Source organism: Anguilla rostrata, chromosome 1 (assembly GCF_018555375.3).
Source record: "Anguilla rostrata isolate EN2019 chromosome 1, ASM1855537v3, whole genome shotgun sequence".
Lineage (NCBI taxonomy): Eukaryota > Metazoa > Chordata > Actinopteri > Anguilliformes > Anguillidae > Anguilla > Anguilla rostrata.
In genome coordinates, this window is record NC_057933.1 from 83,169,149 (window position 1) to 83,193,877 (window position 24,729).

The 24,729-nt window shown below is 46.7% G+C and overlaps 1 protein-coding gene across 1 annotated transcript in view; it reads left to right on the forward strand.

Moving 5' to 3' along the window:
* Positions 1-18,797, forward strand: part of aplp1 (amyloid beta (A4) precursor-like protein 1) — a 50,013-nt gene extending 31,216 nt beyond the window's left edge. The window contains 16 exon segments of the mRNA XM_064306247.1: positions 69-248; positions 2,545-2,674; positions 4,621-4,733; positions 5,460-5,656; positions 6,316-6,590; positions 8,006-8,133; positions 8,535-8,609; positions 9,025-9,189; positions 9,547-9,675; positions 11,047-11,146; positions 12,500-12,667; positions 13,315-13,338; positions 13,726-13,775; positions 14,102-14,167; positions 14,324-14,467; positions 15,156-18,797. Coding sequence (XP_064162317.1) covers positions 69-248; positions 2,545-2,674; positions 4,621-4,733; positions 5,460-5,656; positions 6,316-6,590; positions 8,006-8,133; positions 8,535-8,609; positions 9,025-9,189; positions 9,547-9,675; positions 11,047-11,146; positions 12,500-12,667; positions 13,315-13,338; positions 13,726-13,775; positions 14,102-14,167; positions 14,324-14,467; positions 15,156-15,257 — 2,046 coding nt within the window. The 3' untranslated portion in view covers positions 15,258-18,797.
* The last annotated feature ends 5,932 nt before the right edge of the window (positions 18,798-24,729 follow it).

A 24,729-nucleotide genomic window follows, 5' to 3' on the forward strand; every position in this document is an offset into this window, starting at 1 on the left:
AGCTCAGACTCAATAACAGCAGCCTGTGTTATCTCTCTTATTCCTCCTCTCCCCCTGTCTCTCCCCAGGCCTTGGCGATGAGTGAGGTGAACGGTCCGGGCCCCCTAGTGGCCGAGCCCCAGATTGCCATGTTCTGCGGCAGGCAGATCCTGCACATGAACCCGGAGAACGGGCAGTGGGAGCCGGACCCCCAGGGCCGCCAGGGCTGCTTCAACGACCCCGGCCAGATCCTGTCCTACTGCCAGGAGGTACTGCTGCTGCTGCTGCTGCTGCTGCTGCTGCTGCTGCTGCTACAGGCTGCTGCTGCTGCTACTGCTGCTGCTGCTGCTGCTGCTACAGGCTGCATGAGCTCAGCACATACACATACACACAGGACATATATGTGAAATATACATACATACACATGCATACAGGACATATATGTGCAATATACATACATACATACATACATACAGCACATACACATGCATACAGGACATATATGTGCAATATACATACATACATACATACATACACATGAATACAGCACATACATGTGCAATGTATATACATACATACATACAGGACATATTTGTGCAATATACACACATACATACATACAGCACATACACATGCATACAGGACATATATGTGCAATATACATACATACATACAGCACATACACATGCATACAGGACATATATGTGCAATATACATACATACATACATACATACATACAGCACATACACATGCATACAGGACATATATGCATGTACTACATATACATACTACAGGACATATTGTGCAATAACATCTGTACATACACATACATACACAACATACATGACAATGCAATTACATATATACGACATATGTGCAATATACATACTGTACATACATCATACATACACATACATACATGACATACATGTGCAATATACATACATACACCATACATATATATGTGCATATATACATGCATACATACATACATATGGTCCATATGTGCAATATACATACATGCATTGTACATACTTGCATGCATATACATACATATATAAATGTTTCCATGCGTACACACATACACACGTACATGCATGTTCTGAACCCTTATCTTGGAGGGTTGTGGGGTCATCTGTCCTCCAGGCCCAGGGTTCAGATAATGGACTACAGGGTTACACATCCTGTCAGTGTTTTTTATTCATAACGCGTATCGCCTGAGTAAAGTCAATGCTACACACACATTCTTTTTCTGTGGGGGCGCGCAGCATTCTGTCAGTGCTGACACAGCCTCGAACCAGACAGGTTGACAGGAAGCAGTCCATTGTGTCATTTCAGCAGTTTGAGAACACATTGCTCCAACAGTGGACATACGTGTTGTCAAAATATTCCAGCACAGCAGATTTGCATCGTAGCTTTTCTTTTTCACACTGAAGGGTTTATTTTTTAGGGTTTATTATTTTTTTTAAAGGTAACTCCCGCTGGGAACAAATCAGATAAACCGGTGTACTTTTTGACAGCAAGCTTTTCCAAGGTACTTGTTTTGTTTTCTTTCTGTTTTCTGGCAGGGCATTGTCTCGTCCCTTTGTGTATATATATATATGGAGGAGAGCAATGGGAACCGACTGGAAATATTTCCGAATATTTCTTTGCAAATCTTTCCCTCTTCCACCCCTTTTCCCTCGTTCCTGCCTGACTTTGATGTCCCCCTAGACGCCCGAATGTCTCCCCAGTTCACCAAATTGTGGCACCTGTCATCTCAAGTATGACACTGTCAACGTCAAAGAATCCTTGTTTAATAGTGCTCCACGCTGTGTGAACAATAGCAAGGGGCGTTGTATTCAATAACGGAATCTTGCGACATCTAGAGGCAGTAGGAGGTACTGCGCAGTAAAAATAAATTATAAAGGCAGTCATGGACAAGATTCCGATAATGCGATTACCTATTGCATTTCCATGATAGCATTTCCACACAAGCACTCCTTTTTTACGACCTTTGTAATGCATATATATATATGCATATTTTTTCAATTAAAATATCTGTGTTCATACAGATTTACAGAAATCTTGTAACAGTATTATTTCAATGATCTGTATTCATTGTACGCATGACTGATGCTTACTTAGGTTTATTGTGTCCGATAGACAGCTCAGACAAACCCCAAGGCTATTTGCGTGTAGGCCGGAACCATCAGAGGATGGAGGTAAACTCTGTTTACACAGCAATGGTTCACCCTCAGTACTGCATGATTCTACCGCGCAGAATGTGTTTTCTAGTGTGTTGCATGCTGCCTTCTACTACGGTCTCTGTTTTTCTCTCTCTTCTCTTTCTGCCATTCTCTCTCTCTCTCTCTCTCTCTCTGTTCCTCCCCTTCTGGCTCTCTTTTTCCTACTCTGTCTCCTCTCTTTGTTTCCCACTGTTCTCTCTCTCTCTCTCTCTCTCTCTCGCGGTCTCTTTCCTTCCTTTTCCTACCGTTTCCTCCCTCTTTCCTCTCCTGTCCTAACGGTACCCCCCTCCTCCTTCCCCTCTTCCCCCCCCCGACCATGTCCGTGTGTCTGTGCAGATGTACCCCACCTTGCAGATCTCCCGTGTGGAGGAGTCCTCCAGCCCCGTCACCATCCCAGCCTGGTGCAAGAAGGGCTGGCACCACTGCCAGATCCGGCCCTTCATCGTCCTGCCGTACCGCTGCCTGGGTGAGACGCGCGCACACCTATATAGCGCTTTATATAGCGCCTTTCATCTCATGAGATCAAAGGATACTTTCGGCGTGGGGGTACTGTGACAGGAGAGAAAGAGGGGAACGTAGAGGAAGAGACCGCGGGAGAGAGAGAGAGGAGTTTAACAAACTCACTGCAGCCATGTGAGATCTTGGGTGGTACCTGCCAACCGTTGTGCGCCGAGATGCTCAAGCACACGCAAGCTTGGGACTGGGCGACGAGCTGGGGCCGGACTGAGGCTCGGTTTGGGAGTTTGCAGCTCCCTTGTGTGTTTAGCTGCGGTGTGAGGCCGCCCCAGACGCTCCGCCCGGATGCAGGGATGAGAGAGCGGTGCGTTTGCCTCATTCGTGCTGCAGCTACTGTGCATTAGCAGCGGCCAGTGGTGCAGTTGCTGGCGGTTGATTGGTGGATGCTTTCTGGCCGCGTGAAATGTATTGCTACCGATATATTCCGTGATTGGTGGAGCTCCTCTGTATTTCCGGTAAGCACGCAGTAAAAACGTCCGGTGTTAATTGATTCCAGTGTCCGTATGTACTTGGGGAAGCATTGATTTAGCAGTGCATATTTTATTGTGCGTGGGTTACATCACACCTGTCATGTGCTTGTTTTATTACCCCTGGCCCGGATGCCGAACCCACAAAAAAGGTCCCGTTTAGGTCCTGTCAGTTTTAATAAATGTAACAGGCAGAAACCTAGATCTATACGGCCTGCTGATTGGAGAGAATGTGGAGAGAATTAAGGAATATTATTGGCTCCAAGCCCACTGCCCACTTAACAAGCAAAAGCATTGAAATGTAGTCTGACATAGGTTCAGAAATGCAATTAAAATACTTTATGTATATATATATCTCAACAATAATTGAATGTAGACCGTGAATACTGCAGTGCAGTCTAACTGGTCTGTGTAATTTAACTGGTGTGTGTTTGTCAGTGGAGAGTGAGCTGTTTGAGCGATGGTTCTTGTTGTATGGATTTCGAGAGGCATCTTGACCCCTCCGATGACCCGCGGGCTGGGAGTCACTGACCCGTGTGAAGCTGTCTTGGCAGCTCTCGTCTGTCTTGTCTCTGTGCTCCGGGGTGCGCTGAATGTCAGCCTCGTATGGAGATCTTGCATCACTCTGGAGCTCAGCCTGAGAGCGCTGCGGGGCTCTCTGTCTCCCTCTGTCTGCTCCTGGTGTTACTGCATCTCGCTGGCTACGGGAGCGCACACAAAGTGGCACTTCCCCCCTCTCCACCTCTCTTACCAGCTCTCCCTTTCAGTATAATTGGATGATAAAATGGTAATCTCTGTTTAAACTCTCTCTCTCTCCTTCTCCCTCCCTCTTATCTTCCTCCCTTCTCTCACTCTCTCGACTCTTGTTCTCTCTTCCCATCTCTATCTCTTCCGTGCTTCCCTCTCTTCCTATACACCCCTCTTTCTTCCCCTCTTTTTCTCTCACTCTCTCTGTCGCTCCCTGTCCTCCCTCTCTCCCCCTCCCTCTCTCTCTCTCCCTCCCCCTTTCTCCCTCCTCCTCTCTCTCTCTTCTCCTCCCCCCCCCTCTCTCTCCTCTCCTCTCCCTCTTTCTCCTCCACCCCTCCCTCTCTTCCTCTCCTCTTGCCTCCCCCTCTCTCTCTCTCCTCCTCCTCTCCTTCTCCCCCTCCCTTCTCTTCCTCTCTCTCTCTCCTCCCTCCCACTCCCTCCTCTCTCTCCCTCCCCCTCCTCTCTCTTCTCCTCCCCTCCTCTCTTCTCTTCTCTTCCCCTCCCTCTCCTCCTCCCTCCCCTTCTCTCTCCTCCTCTCTCCTCCCCCCCTCCCCCTCCCCTCTCTCTCTCTCTCCCCCCTCCCTCCCCTCTCTCTCTCTCTCTCCTCCTCTCCTCTCCCCCCTCTCTCCTCCCCTCTCTCTTTCTCTTCCATCCCCCTCTCTCCTCCCCCCCCCCCCCCCAGTTGGAGAGTATGTGAGCGAGGCCCTGCTGGTGACAGATCGCTGCCGGTTCCTGCACCAGGAGCAGATGGACGCCTGTGAGAGTCACGTCTACTGGCACAACATCGCCAAAGAGGTGAGGTGTGCCTCGGAGCGTGCTGATTGGCCGACGGTCAAGCGGTGTGCCGCTCCATTGGTCGTATTCCAGCTCCCGAGGCCACTGGGAACTGGAGTTCCTGTTTGTTCTGCTCTTTTCTGTTCTGTTTCGTCCCTCCTCTCTCTCTCTCTCTCTCCTTGGTTCATGTTCCTCCCCTCCCTGGTGTTGGGTCTGCCTCTCCTCCCGCACGCCTCCCACCCCCTCTGTCACTGTCCATTCTGAGGTACTGCGGTGGGAGTGATGTACGTTCTCCAGCACTGCCTAATCAAATGAGCAATTACCGCACAAAGGACTGAACTAATAACGCTAATTCAGATCTGCATGATGTGCAGCATGACAATGAGAACTTCTCTCTCTTTCCTCTTCCCTCTTTCCTCCTGTCCTTATCTAACCTGTCACTCTGGACTTCTTCCCCCACCCTATTTCCCTCTCTCGCTCCGTCTCTCCTTCCCTCCCTCCCTCCCTCCCTCCTTCCCTCTTCTCTGGACCGGTACGTACAAGGCGATAAGTGGACTGAGTGTGTGAATGACTTGTTTGTTTTTGGTTTGATACTTTTGATACACGTGATTTTTTTGGTATTGGGTGCAGTTTTTTGATTATTTGTATTTACACCTTAGTGAATTATGAATGACTTGTGGTTTAATACAATTGGGTATTATATTTCACGTAATTCTCTCTCATCTCCTCTCTCTCTCTCTCTCCCAGGCCTGTACAGCTGACAGCCTGGAGCTCCATAGCTACGGGATGCTGTTGCCGTGCGGAGACAAGTTTCGGGGCGTGGAGTACGTCTGCTGCCCAGGCAGGGGGGGCTCCGGCGCCAGGGGAGACGCTGACGTCGGGGACGGGCCCCAGGGGGGCGCCCAAACCCTCGCCCCGCTGGCCGACGCCAAAGCCAGCGCCGGGTGAGTCGCCCTGTCGGTTACCGTGGCAGCGGCACCCCGATGTCTTACCACCGCAGCCCACGCTGAACACAAGAGCGCCGCCTCAAAACACCCCCCCCCGCACCCCACCCCCCCCCTCCGTTTCCCTCCATAAAGCAACCGAACAAGTGCTCCCGGCTCCGCTCCCGTGGGGGGGGGGGGCCAGGGTGCATGCTGGGATCTGTTTCAGCCCATTACCCCTTGCATAACTTGGCAAGGAACCCCCCCAAAACGGATTGGCCCCGTGTGCGCCCCAGCAGAAAGCCTGTTTTCAGCGTAATAGGGGCAGAGCTCCTTGGGGACTTCCTGTCTGGGCAGGAAGCCGTGCTGGATGCTCTCGAGCCGCTGGGTAAATAACGAGCCGGTACCTGAGCTCCGGTATCAGTCAGCCGGGGCCACGAGGCTCAGGGTTACCCTGGGATACTGCTACAGTACTCATCACCGTAAAACGCTACTACACGCCGGTGTTATTGTGCTCTGAATCTCGGCCTTAGCCTTAGTTTACCTGCCCGGTATCACCGTCTGGGTGCCGTCTGGGTACAGGTGCGCCCCAGGATCCTTCCGGAAACGTGGGAGGGAGAAGCTGGTGTCAGACAGAGTGATCGTTTTTCTCTCTCTCCCACAAAAAAAACAAAAAACAGCACCAAGGTGACGCCCCCTACCCCGAGCCCCTCCCCGGACACCGATGCGGAGGAGGCCGAGATCGCCGAAGAAGAGGAAGAGGTTGAGGAGGAGGAGGAAGATGAGGAGGAAGAGGAGGAGGAAGAAGGAGCGAAAGACGCGGAAGAGTACGAGTACTCCATCGACTCTGGCCCCTACCAGGCCTCTGACTACCTGGACTCCTTCTACTACGAGAAGGGGGCCCAGACCAGCCGCAGCCCCCCCACGCCCCCTCCCCAAACCCGGGGGGACAGCCGTGAGTGCCATGCCCCCCCCCCCCATCCCCCCGCTGTCTTTCTTTCTCTCTCCTTTACTTTCTCTATCTTTAGTTAGTTAGAGTCTTTACTGTCCCGATGGGGTCATTTGTTCTGTAGCATAGTGGCAACCACCTAACGATAAATATCCCCTTCGACAGCTGATAAGCATTAAAAACATTTTTTTTTTTTACATTTAAAACATTAAAAGCACAAAAAGCATAAAATAATTCATTTTTCCTCCTTCCTTCTTCTTCCTTCCCTCTGTTTTCTTTTTTTGAATAAACGAAACATTGTGAAAGATAGCTTATGTATTATATAACATACACGGCTTATAACTTGGTAAGAAACTGCCAATGACAGTGGAGATAAAAAAGCGTTTAGTCCTGTTTGTTTTTGATATTGGGAGTCTGTATCTGCGCTCTGAGGGAGGTAATGCAGATGAATTGAGCAGGGGGTGCTGGGGGTCCCTCAGACTGGACTGGGCCTCCTGTATGGCTTGTGTCTGGTACAGCTGGGAGAGATCAGATACTTGCCTATAGTCCTGCTGGCTAATTTCACAATGCTAGCCAGTCAGTTCTTGCGCCAAACCAGCAGATCACATTAAAAGTCAAAAGGGATACAATAAATGACTTATGGAAAATGGTCATCAGCGCGTCTTGTCCACCTTGAAACTGTTGAGTTTCTGAAGGAAGAACAAGCGCTGATTGGCCTTTGCACAGGCAGCATCCACACTGGCCTCGAGACTTAATTAGCTGTCAAAATTGCAGAGATATTTATTCTGATCAATGATCTCCACTGGCTCATCATCACCGAGTGTCTGCACTGACGGCAGCGAACTCCTTCGATAGTCAATAACCACGTCCGTGGTTTTCTTGACATTTAATTTTAAGCAGGAGCGGTCACACAAAAAGCACAAACTCGCTTCGACTGCAGGACCATGACTCACTTCCTCATCTTGTAAAAAGACAATAGCAGACGGAGTCGTCTGCAGATTTAATGACATGTCTGGAGCCTTAATTACTCTGGCAGTTATTAGCGTACATAGTGAACAACGGGGGGAGAGGACGCATCTTTGTGGTGAACTGGTAGAGGAGAACGATGTGCTGGATAAGGCACTGTCGTCTCTCACCTTTTGAGTCCTATTAGTTAAAAAATCAATTAACCAGCCCAACAATGTTAAAAATCAAGATTATAAATTGAGACAAGAGCTTCTCTGCCAAAACATGTGGTTGTTGTTTGATTTCGTTAGACTCCCTTTTTCTTTCTCTCTTCCGCTCTCTTTCTTTTATTTCCATCCTACTTCACATGTGCTCCTTTCATCTTTCTATCCCATCCCTCTTCCACTCTTGTGCTCTCTCTCTCACACACACACAATCTCTCTCTCTCTCTCTCTCTCTCTTTCTCTCTGTCGCAGTGCCTACACCTCGTCCAACAGACGGGGTTGACGTTTATTTCGAGATGCCAGGCGAAGACAGCGAGCATGCCAATTTCCTGCGTGCCAAGATGGACTTGGAGGAACGGCGAATGAAGCGCATTAACGAGGTGAGTGGGCGGGACAAGGGGGGGGGGACAAGCCAATCGGGTTAAAGCAGAGGATTGGGGCAGGTAAAACGTGGGAGCTTCCCTTTCAATTACAGCCAATCAGAGGGACATCTGTGGAACTCACAGTGCCTCACAGCTAGACTCTGAGCCCCAAAACATTTGTTTTTCTTTTTTCTCTCCAAGCAAATCAAGCAATAAGCGTATCCGTTTAAGACCAACTGCAGATTAGCATATTAAGGAGCTTAACAAGCATTGCGGCATTAGACTTCAGATTTGTGTTTTCTGTTAAGCCCTGAAAGAAGTCGGCCGTAAAAGGAGCTAGGCTCCTCGTTAGTGGGAGACGGAGGGAAGTTGCAGTGCTGTGTGGAACTGTGTCGAGCCTCTCCTCGTCCCTCCCCCAGATCATGAAAGAGTGGGCGGAGGCGGACAACCAGTCCAAAAACCTGCCGAAATCGGACCGCCAGGCCCTCAACGAGGTAACGGGGGGGGTCAGGGGAGGAGTCAGGGGAGGCGTTGGAGTATGCGTCTGTAATTCTGTCTGCTGGGGTCTGTGGTTGTGTGTCTGTCTGAGTAGGGTCTCGTAGATGTGTCTACGTCCTTTGTACTAGGTGTGTAGGTCTGTAGATGGCTGTAAGGGTACTAGTAAGTCTGTTGGTCTGTATTAATCTGTCAATAGTCTGTAGTAATGGGTCTGTAGGGGTCTGTAGCTATGTGTCTGTAGGGGATTTGTAGGTTAGACAATCTGTAGTTCTGTCACTAATCTGTAACTATCGGTAGGGGCCTGTATTTTAGGGATGGGTAGCTCTGTGTCTTCAGGGAGGGAATCTGTGTGAGCTGCTGCTGCTGCAGGTGTGTACTGATGATCCTGCCCCCCCCCCCCCCCCCTCGCAGCACTTCCAGTCCGTGCTGCAGACCCTGGAGGAGCAGGTGGCCGGGGAGCGGCAGAGGCTTGTGGAGACGCACCTGGCCCGGGTGGTGGCCACACTCAACAACAACCGCAGGCTGGCGCTGGAGAGCTACCTGACAGCTGTCGAGTGACCAGGTGAGGAGCCGGAGGCCCGACAGCGTGCAGAGCGGCCCAGGTGAGGGGGGGGGGGGGGGAGGGGGCTGGGACTACGACACTGTGTAGCGCCTCCCTAGTGTATGAAGTTGAGTCAGCCACTGAGCCCGGGTGGTCCACGCCTCCGCCCCAGGTGAGGAGGTTGTGAGCACGAGCACTGGTTACGCCTCCTCCGTGTTATTGGTTCAGCACTGAGCCCGGTCCCGCCTCCTCCGTGTGATTGGTTTAGCACTGAGCCTGGTCTCGCCTCCTCCGTGTTATTGGTTTAGCACTGAGCCCGGTCCCGCCTCCTCCGTGTGATTGGTTCAGCACTGAGCCCGGTCCCACCTCCTCCCTGTTCTTGCGCCCCACAGCCGGAGCGCGTGCTGCAGGCCCTGAAGCGCTACATGGCGGCCGAGCAGAAGGACCGCAGGCACACGCTCAGGCACTACCAGCACATCCAGGCCGTCGACCCCCAGAAGGCCCAGCAGATGAAGTTCCAGGTGAGGAAGGCAGGGGGAGACAGAGAGCAGCGGTCGATCCTCCACGCGTCTGGCCTCATTGTCGCCAGAGGCAACTCGATCCTTCTGCACCTCTATTCAAAAAAACTCAAGATGCTATCCATTTTTCAGATGAACATATACCAAATACGCACTTTTATATACAAATACACTCATATTCCAAATTCCTTTCCCAAACCCTTCACTAATTATTTCCAAGTTAACTCGCAATTTCATATGTACAATATTAGAAATTCAACATATCTTCCCTCTCCTTACTATTGCACCACCCGTGGTCAATTTTCCTGTATTGTACAAAGGTACAATACATTGGAACAATTATCTCAACAGTGCCATAGCATGCTCTTCTCTCAATACTTACAAAAACAGTTTAAAAATCTTCTGACTAACCAAGTCACAAAGTAGGTCACGCATCCATGTGTACGCAGATACAAACTGGCACGCACGAACACAGATTGCGCACACACACACACACACACACACACACACACATATTCACACTCTTCCGGTGAAGTAGGAAGCTAACATACACATTCACACACACATGTATTTTATTATTTTTCTTTTGTTTGTTGTATCTTATCCTATATTTAGCAAACAATATTTCTAATTCATTTATGCTATTATGCTATATCTATTTTTGTATGTTTTTGTTGAGTTGTCGTTTTATTTAGGGTGAGGCCATGTATAAGCCTCTTGGGTTTCTTGCCTCTCCCTGAACTATTTCACAGTTTTTTTTAAATCTCTTCTGTTTCTGTTTTATATTTTAATTGTGCTAAATAAAAATCAAATCAAATCAAATCAAATCAATCAAACACACGAAGAAAAAAATGTCACAGTTGAAAAGAACTGAAAATTAGCTGCCGAACGGTTAACAGATATTAGTGTTATGGAATTAATGAATTAATAACCCTTCATTGAACGAGCCATCGTTTTAAATGCAGTACTTAAATTTATAAGGAGGGCTGTAGTACGTACTGTACTGGATGTTAGATATGTAAGTGTTTAAAAGTGTAAAACTGTATTTTAATCTTTATGTGGTGATGATTATTTCCATCTCATGATCTCAGAAACTCAGTCAGTGTTGCCCCCCACCTGGGTGACAAATGACATTTGGCCCTAGAATGCTCATCACACATATGTGCAGCTATAAACATAAGAAGGTCAGATTCTCTGGCCTGAATGTGCAGTGGTTCATTTCAGTTTAACTTCAGAGTCAGCCCACTTTCAGTTGTGTGGTTTTAAATACCAGGGTGTGGCTAACCCATATGGTCCCCCTTTTCTGTGTGACGTACATCAGTGCGCTGAGCTTATTCAGAGAGACTGCGCTTCTCTGATCCCCCCCCCCCACAGGTGTACACTCACCTGCACGTGATCGAGGAGAGGATGAACCAGAGCCTGGGTTTGCTCTACAAGGTCCCTGACCTGGCTGAGGAGCTCCACCAGGAGATCCGTACGTGTCTCCTCCCTCTTTATCCACCGCTCCCTCCCTCCCTCTCTCTTTATCTACCTCTCCCTCCCTCTCTCTCTCTTTATCTTTATCCTCGCTTTCTCTGTCTCTTTCTCTTGCTTTCTGTCTTTCTCTTGCTTTCTCTTTCAGTTCAATTCAATTCAGTTTGCTTTACTGACACTACATTTGAATTGTGAAAGCATATAGTATTAAACAAAAGGACTTACATCTAACATTGAACAATACTTAGCATCAAAGACTAGCAATGAATGAACAGTGATTGTGAACATCAATTGTGAATTTAGGAATAATAATGGAAAATGACTATAAAGTACATTTTTATAAAAAAGAAAAAATTCTATAGTAATGATGATAATAATAAAGATAATGAATAATGATGATAACAAAAAATATAAGCATATCATACTACCTAATCAAAAAAGAATATAAACGTTTTTTTAAATGCAGCTATGTATTGTACTGCCAGTTTTCAGCAAGAGGTGAGATAGAATAGAGAATGGAGAGGTTTTGGATATCTGGAATGTTTTTAAATTGAGGGCATCTATGCTTTATTTTTGGAAAATATTTATGTGTAATTTCTTATTTGGGAAACCATGTTTGCCCATGTCTGCCTTTTTTTTGACGGCCAAGCTGTGCTCAGTGAGTCGGTACTTTGTCAAGGTAGCATCTAGACCTGTGTCAGCCACCATGCCCTGGTAGTCTGCTGTGGTGTACTGTGGTTTTAGGACCAAATAGCATTGCATTTTGCTTGGTGCTTGTGCCCTACTAGGACTGATGTCATTTTGTTTGTGGTGTTCTATAATATGCTTGACAGTACTTGAATTTATGGTGATGTTGTCCTGAGGATTTAAGGTGTTAGGGGTGGTTAGTGAACTGAGCCAGCAGGACTAGCTGTATGTTCATGTCTCTCTCTCTCTCTCTCTCTCCTCTCCTCTCCCTCTCTCTCCTCTCCTCTTCCCTCCCTCTCCTCTCCCTCTCTCCCTCTCTCCTCCCTCTCCTCCCTCTCTCTCTCTCTCTCTCCTCCCTCTCTCCTCTCTCCTCCCCCTCTCTCCCTCTCCCTCTCTCCTCCTCTCTCTCCCCTCTCCTCTCTCCCTTCCCTCTCTCCCTCCCTCTCCTCCCTCTCTACCTCCTCCCTCTCTCCCTCCCTCTCTCCTCCCTCTCCTACCTCTCTCTCTCTCTCTCTCTCTCTCTCTCTCTCCCTGTCACCTCTCTCCCTCCCTCTCTCTCCCTCTCACCTCTCTCCCTCCCTCTCTCCCTCTCTCCCTTCCTCTCTCCCTCTCTCTCTCTCTCTCTCTCTCCCCCCCTCTCTCCCTCTCTCTCTCCCCCTCTCTGCAGAGGAGCTGGTGAAAGGGGAGAGGGGGGACATCAGCGAGCTCATGACCACCTCCTTCTCGGAGACGCGCACCACGGAGGAGCTGCTGCCGGCCGAGAGCGAGGAGGAGAAGGACGACGAGGAAGAGGAGGAGCGGGCCTTCCAGAACCGGCCCTACCCGCCCCGCATCGGTACGGTCCGCTTCGACCCGCCCCGCATCGGTACGGTCCGCTTCGACCCGCCCCGCATCGGTACGGTCCGCTTCGACCCGCCCCGCATCGGTACGGTCCGCTTCGACCCGCCCCGCATCGGTACGGTCCGCGGCTGCCGCGCGCTTCGACGCGCCTGGGTTCAGCACGGACGCCGCCGCCACGCAGTGGCTCACAGGCCGCGTGCCGATTGGCTAATTGTACTGGGTCACTAGTATGACTCGCTCAGCTGTTCCATAGCCTCCAGCTGATCGGCCTTCACGGTGAAAGTGCGCCGATGCAGCTTTACGTGAAAATCAGCAAATGCATCATCGATGGTTTCCCCCGTTGACCTGTTGCCGATTGTCACGCTGACACATGATGGATTGATTGATTGATTGATTGGTATTGATCACTGAACAGGTTTGTGCCTGATCAGTGTGAACCTCTGGTTATTAAGACTGATAACTGTCACATTTTGGGGATGTTTCCTTGCCCTCTTTAGGCCAGACTGTGAAAGGTGGCTCTTCTTTTGGAATCACTGACATATTCAGTATACTGCATGAATCAAGTGACTGTCGCTGCTTTTCACAAAGTAACAGCTGTTAACGTTCTTTCCTATTTCCCTCTTTTCGCTCACATATTCGTAGATTCTCAGCCCAACAGTAAGAAAGGTGAGTTCTGGGGTGGGTGGATGAGGAGATGCTGGTTCTGTAGGATTTACATGTGGCGTCTAAATTACAGAAGAATCTGATTTAATTGAGGATTAAGAATGTTTATAATGGAAAAAGCCTAATTCATAGTTCTGACGTTTTCCCACAGACATATCTCTGTTTGTTTCCACATTAACAAATGCTTCATCTGTGTTTTTCTTTAAATTGGTATTGAATGTAAATTCAACAACCCTGCTTTGATCAAGGCTGACGAGATTAATTGAGCTATAATTATGTGGAGGATATGATGTGTGCAGCACGCATTCTTCACATTGGCATGCGGTTTGACTTGAGTGTGGTTTTGGATGTTAAGCAGACAGTATGTGTGAAATATGTTCCTCCCCACAGGTCCTGGGATAGACGAGTATGACTATGCCACCGCGGAATATGAAGAAAAGGTAAAATTAATAATCATAGCTCTCGTGTATTTCTACATTCGGTGGATTCCCTCACCCCCAAGTGACTCACAAGGATAGTATTGCATGACATACTACATCCATAGCACATCAACGCCCAGCAGGCTCAGAACGACCAGGATCACAGTAGTTAGGGTGGAAAAGAACAGCTGTTAAAAAATTTGTGCTCTTAAATCAAAATTCATTTCACTTCGATTCCCTAGATAATTTTTTACAAATCCGAGCTAATCAAAACATGTTTTTTTGCGCCTGATATTTGCTGAATAAATGATGTTTTTTAACCGATTGCATTGTTTTCATCTTTTTAGTTGAACACTTCTGTGGAACTCAAGCAGGTGGTGTACAAGTCCCCGGGAATCCAAAGAGATGAACTGGTAAGTCCCGACCGTCAGTCCATCACCAGTAGGGGGCCCCGTCCACACCCACAAGCTTCGCTATCTCCAGTTCTCCTTCCGCGATCTCTCACCCTCTCCCTTCCGTCCCCCGTTCTTTCCCTTTCCCTCCGCTCTCTCTATCCCTCGCTCGCCTAGCAACCGGACGCCTTGGAGACGTTCAACCGCGGCGCCATGGTGGGGCTGCTGGTGGTCGCCGTGGCGATCGCCATGGTGATGGTGATCAGCCTGCTGCTGGTTCGTCGGAAGCCGTACGGCACCATCAGCCACGGCATTGTGGAGGTAAGGGGCTGGCCGCACGTTTTCTCGCGGACGTACCGAGCCATCGGGTTGCGCTCACGCACAGCTGGACCCAGGTGCTGTGTGCAAAAGCCTGGTAGTGTCAGCTCTGCAGTACAACCGCGATAAAATGCATCAAGTGGGTCTTTTCTTTTTCGCGCTGGAAACGGCCGTGTTTTGAAGATATTATTGAGGATTGGGGTAGCTCTGAATCTGTTCAATTTTTGACTCGAATGTGGGCTTCACTGTACTTCCAAGACTGGCCTAGACTATTTTATGTAGTAATCAGTAATAAGATACCTATAGTAACTGCATGGAATCATGGGGTTTCACACCCCAGGTCTCCACTTTAATAAAAATGAAACAGCTAGTGTTGAAAATACTGTGTTGATGTGACTGGTCAGAACATATTGGTTAGGCCAGGTAAAGTGAGCTGGTTTTATTGCTCCAACCTGTACTGTTTAAACCTGGCCAGAGGATCCCTCCTGGTGGTAAACGATTTTTTTTCAAAGCAGCCAAACTGCTAAAGATACTGCAGAATTACAACGCAATACCAACGACTCTCTCAACTCCTTCCCCCCCCCCCGTCTTTCTCTCCTTTTGTCTTCTGCACCGTCTCTCTCTCTTTCTCTTCTTCCCCCTTCCTCTCTCTCTCTGTCCCTCTCTCTCTCTCTCTCCTCACACCCCGCAGCAGGTCGATCCCATGCTGACCCCTGAGGAGAGGCAGCTGAACAAGATGCAGAACCACGGCTATGAAAACCCCACCTACAAATTCTTTGAGCAAATGAACTGAGGAGAGAAGGGCGGGGCCTCTGGGTCGAGGTCCTCTCTCTCTTTTTCCCACTTTAGGGAATGCCCCCCCCCCACCCCCCCTCCTCTCACTTCCATGAGGCCAACATCAAAATTGTAAGGAAAACAGTAACCCCCTGTCCCCCACTTCTCAAAACCCCTGCCAACACCCTGACCATTTTCAGATGAACCTAGGGGTAGAAGTCATTTCTTCCCATGTTTATTTTAAGGAATTCCATGTTCTGTTTCATACACGAGGGTTTGGGGTGGGGCTAAGTAACTGACGGAAAGAGCCTTTTTAGTAGAATTCCCTGATTTGCCATGCTGTTAATAATGGAATTTATGTTTTAAATGATGTATTGTTTTGTTGTTGGTGACATATAGAAATATTTAATTTTGTATTTTAGAGTATACTATTGATGTTGGTTTAATTATTTTATTATGATGTAGCTGAAAATTACATTATTTTTTCAATTCAGATAAATATTGTTACGTGAGTTGAGGAGAATTCAGTTCTAGCAATCTATGCCCGCTGGGCACCCATTGTCCCTGGTAAAGACTGAAGTTTAGAACTGCTAAGAACCACTGTGACCCCCTAGCATACAGAATTTGTGAGCAGTTGGTGTAAAAATGGGATGCTAACCCCGTGTTTAGCCGTAAGATATGAATGGGAAGGTCCGGGGTGACGTGGCCATTTTGCTCAGTCTGTGTGCAAAAGCATCGGTCCCACAACAGAACTGACCTGACAGGCCAAGCGCTAAAAAGTTATCTTTAAGTGAAGACCCCGAATGAGTGTCATTTTACTGGCACACAGGCACGTACACACACACACACACACACACACACACACACACACAGGCACGTACACACACACACACGCGCGAGCACGAACACGAACACACACACACACACGCGCGCGTGAGCACGAACACACACACACACACAGGAACGTACACACACACACACACACACACAGGCACGCGCATGAGCACGAACACACACACACACACACGTACACACACACATGCGAGCACACACACATAGCCACACACACGTAGACACTTATATTTATCATTTATTTATTGAATTCATTTATAAAAGGTGTTTTTATTGATTTGTATTTGGAAAGACAAAGAAAAAAATCCTATATTAGCATAATGGAGTGGGGGGTTCATAAAACCTTTCGATAGATTTTCAGATTTATTGAGTCAAACTCACAAAAATCTTTCACTCAGGCAGCGACATGTCAAAAAATAATATGCTGTAGCTGCCCACTGCAAACGTTTATTTTGTTCATTGTGTCACTGAGGAAACCCTATGGCTCAGTATTGAATAACTGTTAATTGTACCACTACTGAAAAATATCGAATAATAATCAGAAATCCTTTATTTTAAAGAACGCATGCAAAGTTGGTGTATGACGCTGCCGTATTTGTGTTGTTCCTGTTTTTGCTTTTGATAAAATTGAAATGTTGCTGTTTAAATTGACAGTGTAGATACAAAACAACTCAAATTGGAAAAATGTAACCTTTTCATTTTTACTTTGCATCAATGCAAGTGTGGGGGGGGAAAAAAAACATCTTATCTTGTGCTGCTGAGAGGAAGAGAACATATTTAAAACATGGCTGATCGCAAACGGACTGTTGTTAAAAAAATAAATAAATAAAAACCAGCACAAGACGACAATAGTTACTTCTGACTGAATGTATTTTCAGTAGACATTTAGAACTAACTTCCTTTCAAATGTGCACCACTGTTGTTAGTAATCCTTTTCACAAAAAGCAACACGGTTAAATTAGGAAACTCATTGTATTAATTTGTTTATATCTTTACCGTGGTGCCACACCACTTGTTTGCGTCTGTTTTTTTGGGTCTGATGGACATCTACAAAGACAGTGAAATATGTATGTGCACATTGTCGAATTCTGGTGCATATTTGAAGTGAATTCAGCAAACGAAGGAAAGGTTGTGTTTATCTTGGCGGGACGGGCTGAGTGAACAGAGGTGTAGCAAGTTTGGAAACCTGGGGCCACAGTAGGTGCTGTAGCCTAGCATAGGTGACGCATAAGTGAAGTAAACAAAAAAAAAGAAAAAAAGAAAAAAAAATGTGTATTTTTTAGATGTTAACTGTTAAACACATCTTAATTCTGGCACGCTGTAGCTCAGTATGTCTTAATGCGTTTTTGTGTGCCGTCAGTTAGTTTGAAATGACATCCATTGAAAATATTAGCTGCAATGATGTGGAATGTTTTTTGTCTACTATAGATACTACCTTTTCAATTTATAATCCCCTCATTGGGGAAATTGGTTACATATTGACACGGCTAAACTTGAGTCTGTCATAATTACTATTAGTAATATTTTGTTTTTGTAAATAAGAATCAGTCGTACAGGTCCATTGTAAGCTATCCTGAGAGGGCTTTAAACATTTTTAAGAATTTGTGTTTATCTTCTACGCTTGTGTGAAAAGACAGAAATACAGGTGATGTTGGCTATCAATGTAGTGTTTTGCATTTAAATCTGACCAAACCTAATCAACCTCTGCTTTACCACTGCACCCTTAATATGACAGACTCACCAACAGCAGACCGATCTTCGTAAAATTATGATCAGATAAAATAATTATCCTTCACACCTAGCTTTGTTCTCTGCTTTTGTATGATTTGTTCAAACGCTGCTGTAATGTGCCAGCTTAATAGCAGACAATTCACTGATTACAAACCTGCAAGCGATAGAGAGGTTGTTGGTAATTGTATGATGTTGTACAGCTTAGACAGTGGACATATGGACGTGTCTTACCATATTTCATCTTGACCATGTACTGGTATTTGGACAGAAAATGTTCAATAACCACAGGAGAGTGTTGGCAGTTTGTCCACATTGCCCCCAGAAGTTAGTTTCTCTCCAGCATTTGGCTTGGTAGAATGGTGCATGTTTTGAGTTGCCAATTTCAAATGACGTTTTTGAGTTCTTGTGTTTGCCCCTGGTGTGAAAGAAAACAATTGTGTTAAAATTTGTATTTTAATTGCCTATTGTTGTTGTTGCTTATTCTCATGCTGTATTTCAGAGGTTACGATTATCCATTTGTTATTTATCAGACCGTGTCAATGGGCTTGGGTGTCACGCTGTTTCTTTGAAATGGTGATAAGTTTGTTTAAAATTCCCGACATGACCCCCAATAGGGGAGAACCAGACTGTAGCATGACCAATCAACCACCATGTGTAGATGCACAGTACCAAGAAACCAAATAATATTATTTTTGGCAGGAAGACTGGTTCTTAGAATTGGCATGAACTACAGTTTCACCATCATTCCAGCTCATAGCATTATAAGCTGACTAGAACCATGTCAAAACTACCTAGTAAGTTGATATGTCAGTTCACAATTTGACCAAAGATTTGCTCGTGAAAATATTGGAAAAAGTCTGTCTAATTTGCCTGATTTTGTTGAACATGTCCAAGTGTATGATATGAGCCAGCCATCTGAGATAATAAACGTATTTATTGATTTGAAATAGTAATAAAATGACAAATGACAAACGAAGCTCTGAAACCTGTTTTCTTGTGATCCTGCCGTGTGCTGCTCACCTGACAGGATGGAGCGTTCTCTCGTACCTGCGTGGCCCAGGTGGGTGTGTGGAGGCCGCTGGGGTCCCTCCCCATGTCACCTGGCCTTTTCAATAAGCTGTTAACATATAATCCTGTGTCTGGTCTGGTTCTGAATTATCTCTTGTATGACCAATGTGTAATAGTGTTTTTTTTTTTTCTTTCTCTCACACCCTTACCTCCTCTCTCTTTCCCAGTAACAGTTTTTCAGAAGGCTGTGGGAGGTTTGCGATGGAGCAGATGTGTTTTGCGTCTTGCAATGGGAAGTGTATATATATATATATATATATATATATATATATGTCATTGCTAATTGGGCATCGCTGCAGTGCTGTTTTGAATAGCCAGCTTGTGCTCTCTGGTCAGGGATGCGGATCCAGTCTCTCTGTTGCCACTCACACCCGTCATAAGTTACCAAGGACACGAAGGAAAGTCTTCATAGCCAGTGCCGACTTACAGCTATGGACAAACACAGGGCTGCTGCTGTATAGAGTGATGAGGCTAACTTGACCCTACGTCCCTGAGCTCGTTGGTGCCATATGAGTCTTGTCAAAAGCAAGGAGAGATCATCCATGGCACGATTGAGATCTGAGAGGCGAGGAGGAGTGGCAACAGGGGCACTGGGTCAGGGAGCAGGTGAGAAGGGAACTCCTAATGGAATTTGGAAATGTTGATCATTTTAGAACTGGTTCTGATGGGGGGAAAAAAATGAATCTGTGCCTGGTTTAAAAGTGAATGGTTTCCATTTAAGTGGTTTCTCAGGGTAAGATTGGCACCAATGATAATGGTTGTGAATGACATTAAGCTGTTTAAGGCCTTGTGTTTGCAGGGTTTGAAGTGAAACAAGAAGGTTTAGTCTTTGACTGCTCCAAACTAAACACATTCTGGAAGCTGACATGCTGAGCTTAATGAGCTGGAACCTGTGGTAGTGGTTCTAATGTGGGCTGCGCTTCGATCTGTGAGCATTTCCTGTTTGATGTTTATCATCCCCGTCCATCTGGGTGTTGTAGTTCTGTACCAACCTGCCCTTCCTGTTTGCCCATCCAAGCCGGCCACACTTTCCACCTGAAACCTGAGCCCTGGAGTGTCTGAGACTTGTCTGTTAATGACGACATTAAATTGGGTTGGTGAGACGAACAGTGAAACAAAAAAAGCGAGAAACTAATATACACAAAGTGGTCTTTTAAAATACACCCATGTCTTCAGTGTCTGTCTTTCTGCTTGTGTTTATCGTGGGTTGTGAACTTTATCTCAGTAGGACTACAGAGTCTACTTTATTCCCTCTGGATTTTTCATTTTATATACTGTACAGGTGGCATAGTGTGAACCTTTCTAATCATTTTTTTGAAAACACATCACACCTTAAATACTTATTCCCTTGAGAGGCAACAAATATGGAATACACACACACACATTGTGTATCAATCTGTACTCTTTGCTGCAACTTCAGACTCAATGATTTTTCATGTGATGGGTAACGATTAATGTTGTGGTGAAGAACTGGCAAAACCTGTTTTTTATTTATTCTCTCATTCGTAACACCAGCATTGGTAACGATAGTTATGATTGTGGTAGGAGCAACCACAGAACAACAATGGAAAATGTACAAAAATTAAAATCTCACAGTTTTAGATGAAAATGACAGAATTAATTTTCATTACTTTGCTGATATGAGTCAACTGACTTTTTAAAATAAAAATAAATAAATTATATAATAATCTTATCCTTTTCACACAGAAACTTGTCTGACATTTGTTCCCTCAACACTGATAACACAGAACAGCAACAGGAAATTCAAATGTGCAATTTCATAAATTTTCATAGCTGGCATGGTGCACAGGTACAGCATGGTGCACAGGTACAGCATGGTGCACAGGTACAGCATGGTGCACAGGTACAGCACACATCTCAGGCTGCACAGGTACAGCATGGTACACAGGTACAGCATGGTACACAGGTACAGCATGGTGCACAGGTACAGCATGGTACACAGGTACAGCATGGTGCACAGGTACAGCATGGTACACAGGTACAGCATGGTACACAGGTACAGCACACATCTCAGGCTGCACAGAGGTCACAGCGCAGGGTCACACACAGGCCCATTATGCAGGTCTACAGCAGCAGCCATGGGCACGTACACTGTCACGCACGTCAGCATGGTACCCAAGGTACAGCTGGTGCACCTCATACACAGGGTGCCAGGATCACATTGCAGGTACCCCTATCTCTGTGCCAAAGCTTCAAGCGCATGGATGAGGGGCCCAATATCAGGAGTAATTGTCGCAGTCCCGAGGTTGCACGTTCGATCGCACCGCCCTTGTGTCGGGTCCCTCAAAACTGAGCCGGGATCCATGTTGAGTTGGCCCCTATTTACCTTTGGATAGCCTAAAATGCGCATGGACCTCGAGTACCTGCACAAGGTCCTATGATTAGGCCTTGTGCATTCTGCAAGGTTTTTTTTTTTTTTCAAACTCAGTTATGCTTGCAGAAAGTTCCTGTGGTTAAGATACAGTGGTTTGTCTAAATGACAATGCAGAGGTATCTGGAACTCAGAATTCAACTGAATCTATTTACAACTGAAACTGAGAGAAGCCATTTAAGCATACAGCCAGACCTGGGTCAAATACTTATTTGTTTTGGATTCAAATACTTTTCTGTGTATTTCATTGGTGCCAATACACCAATCAGGATCAGTAAAGTATAAAAAATTTGAATCCAAAACAAATACTTATTTGACCCAGGTCTGCATACAGCCAATGAGAAATTCAGATACACGTGAGAATCAGCCAATTATATTTAGCAAATCAATGTGTACAAATTAGCAGGGGTGATCCACATATGAGATTATTTCTTTTTTGTTATATGCTTCCTCCAAAACCACAAGTGAACCCATTTTCAAAACAGAAAGTAGGCGCTTGGTATGTACTGCACTGGTAAAATGTTTTTAGAAGTACACTGCAACGAGCATCAGTTATATGATTTTATTATACAAAATAATTTTATGTTTCCCTTCTCTGAAATATAAGGAAAGAATACATTTTTGTATCACTGTAGCAATATGGGCCATCGTTGAAGGAGGAAATTTCATTTCATTTCCATGAATTTTACCCTTGGTAGGGTAAGATGTGGAACACAAATTTACGAAATTTAGAACAAAGCTATTGAGGAACAGGGTGAACTCAACTGCAAGTTTTATTGTGTACACTACCCCCCTGCCCAGGCAGTGTGTAGTGTGTAGTGTGTAGTGTGTACACTACCCCCCTGCCCAGGCAGTGTGTAGTGTGTAGTGTGTACACTACCCCCCTGCCCAGGCAATGTGTAGTGTGTAGTGTGTACACTGCCCTGCCAGGCAGTGTGTAGGATTGTACAGTCCAGGAATTGTAGTGTGTAGTGTACATACCCCTGCCCAGGCATGTAGTGTAGTGTGTAGTTGTGTACACTACCCCCCTGCCCAGGCAGTGTGTAGTGTGTAGTGTGTACACTACCCTGCCAGGAGTATGTGTAGTGTGTAGTGTGTACACTACCCCCCTGCCCAGGCAGTGTGTAGTGTGTAGTGTGTAGTGTGTACACTACCCCCTGCCCAGGCAGTGTGTAGTGTGTAGTGTGTACACTACCCCCTGCCCAGGCAGTGTGTAGTGTGTAGTGTGTACACTACCCCCTGCCCAGGCAGTGTGTAGTGTGTAGTGTGTACACTACCCCCTGCCCAGGCAGTGTGTAGTGTGTACACCACACACTGCCTGGGCAGCAGTGTAGTGCAAGGGTTACATTACTGGTCTTGCAACTCGAAAGTTGCAGGCACTGTAGTGTGGTTTACAGAAGCGTGGTCCTTATCAAACCCCCAAAGGGAAAACAGGCTGTTTACTGTGCTGACAGGGAGTCAGCAGGGTGTGATAAAGAGACTGTGCTCAGTTGCAGAACACACTGCTGGATCAGCATTAGGTACACCTTAGGTTCTCCATAATACAGTGTAATCATGTTTGGCATTGTTGGAAAGCGGATGCCATGGGGAGCAAGTTGGTGTCTTTGGGAGGTGTGGGATAGCTCCAGTTAGCCTGGTGAATGGGCTCCAACACCTGAAGGTTTTTAGGAGTGAAGTTGTATCCCCGTCGGTTGCACTTTATCTCTACTCTCTGACCCCTGGACCTTTCCACCTCAGGTGAGATTCATAGTAAATACGGTGCAAAAAGACAGGTCTGCCTTCTCATTGTGGGGAGGGCTGAATTACCCCCATGTTATTTCCTACATGTATTTACTTTTTCTTACTTTGTGCTAATGATGAAAAAAATTCCTTGGTACTTTTTTTTTCTTCATATCAGTTTTCTGCATTTTTTGGTTTAGGTGGCATAATTGTATACTGCAACCATTACTGCCCCCCCAGGGAAATACAGAGGGGGTGCCTACGGTACACACAACATAGTTGTGTGTAATTTAGATAATCTTTTTTAAACTTGTCTCAGCTGTTGCTAGTCAGCAAACTTAGTTGTGCGTTAGCTCAGAATTTCTGTAGTTGACTCACTGTTGCTAGTTAAAGGCGTTAGTGAAACTGTGTGTGGGGGTTGGTGTTTAACTGCCCCCTATTGTTGAGCTAATTTCGAGTAGCTTCACCTGGTGCTCATCTGCCCTAATGAAGGTAATGCAAGCACGTAATTGTCACCTGGTATTTATAGCTCCAGCGGAGGCAGCCATAGGCAGCCTCGTCGTCAGTTTATCATGTTTATAAACCCCATTCCCTTGTGCGCGCTGCCTCGCCCCAAATGGTCTGTTCACCGCAGGTGCAATTTATCTAATCTGATCTACCCACCCTTATCCACATTGCATTCCAGAGAGAGCTCAGCTGTAACAGCTCATTTGCTGTGAAAAGCCTGTGGAATGACCCCGTGTACCAGACAGTTGCTGTTTGAGTTTTTGGAGAGAAACGAGAGATGGCATCTGTTCACTGTTACACTCAGCACGGCGACGCACAGCTAGCGCTGCAACCCGACAGACAACAAACAACCAATTTGGGCAGAAATCCGTCAATGATGTAACAGTCATATTCAGTTCAGATTAAAACCTTTTTAGCGCTTGTGAGTTTCACTGAAGGGAATCCCTTCCACACACCAGCGTGACACGCCTGGGAGGGCGATGCGGCAGGTCCGGGGAACGCCGGCAAACGCTAGGCAAAAACAATAAACTAACGCAACAAGCTAAAACAACAAAGACAAAAGAAAGTAAAATGGCGTGGCCACTTTCCCATGCTCTGCCCATAGCTGACACCATTACCAGACCAACTCCTCCCACTTTCCCGTGCTCCGCCCATAGCTGACACCATTACCAGACCAGCTCCTCCCACTTTCCCATGCTCCGCCCATAGCTGACACCATTACCAGACCAACTCCTCCCACTTTCCCATCTTCCACCCATAGCTGACCCCCTTACCAGCCAGACCAGCTCCTCCCACTTTCCCGTGCTCCGCCCATAGCTGACCCCCTTACCAGCCAGACCAGCTCCTCCCACTTTCCCGTGCTCCGCCCATAGCTGACCCCCTTACCAGCCAGACCAGCTCCTCCCACTTTCCCGTGCGCTGCCCATAGCTGACCCCCTTACCAGACCAGCTCCTCCCACTTATCCGGGCTGCCCTGGAACTTACAAGCCACTTTCCTTCCTTCTTGCCATGACTACAGACCGTAACCAACAGGTGGGGAAATTCCTTCTGCAAACAGCAACAAAACAAAACAAAACGAAACAAAAGGAAATGCGCTCTCGGTGTGAGCTGCCAGTTTCAGCCCTGAACCTTGGAGAGCAGCACACCTTTAAGCACCTGGGCTGATTAGCTAACGCAACTCAGGTGTGTGGCCTAACATGCAAAGCTGTTTCTGTAAACTGGA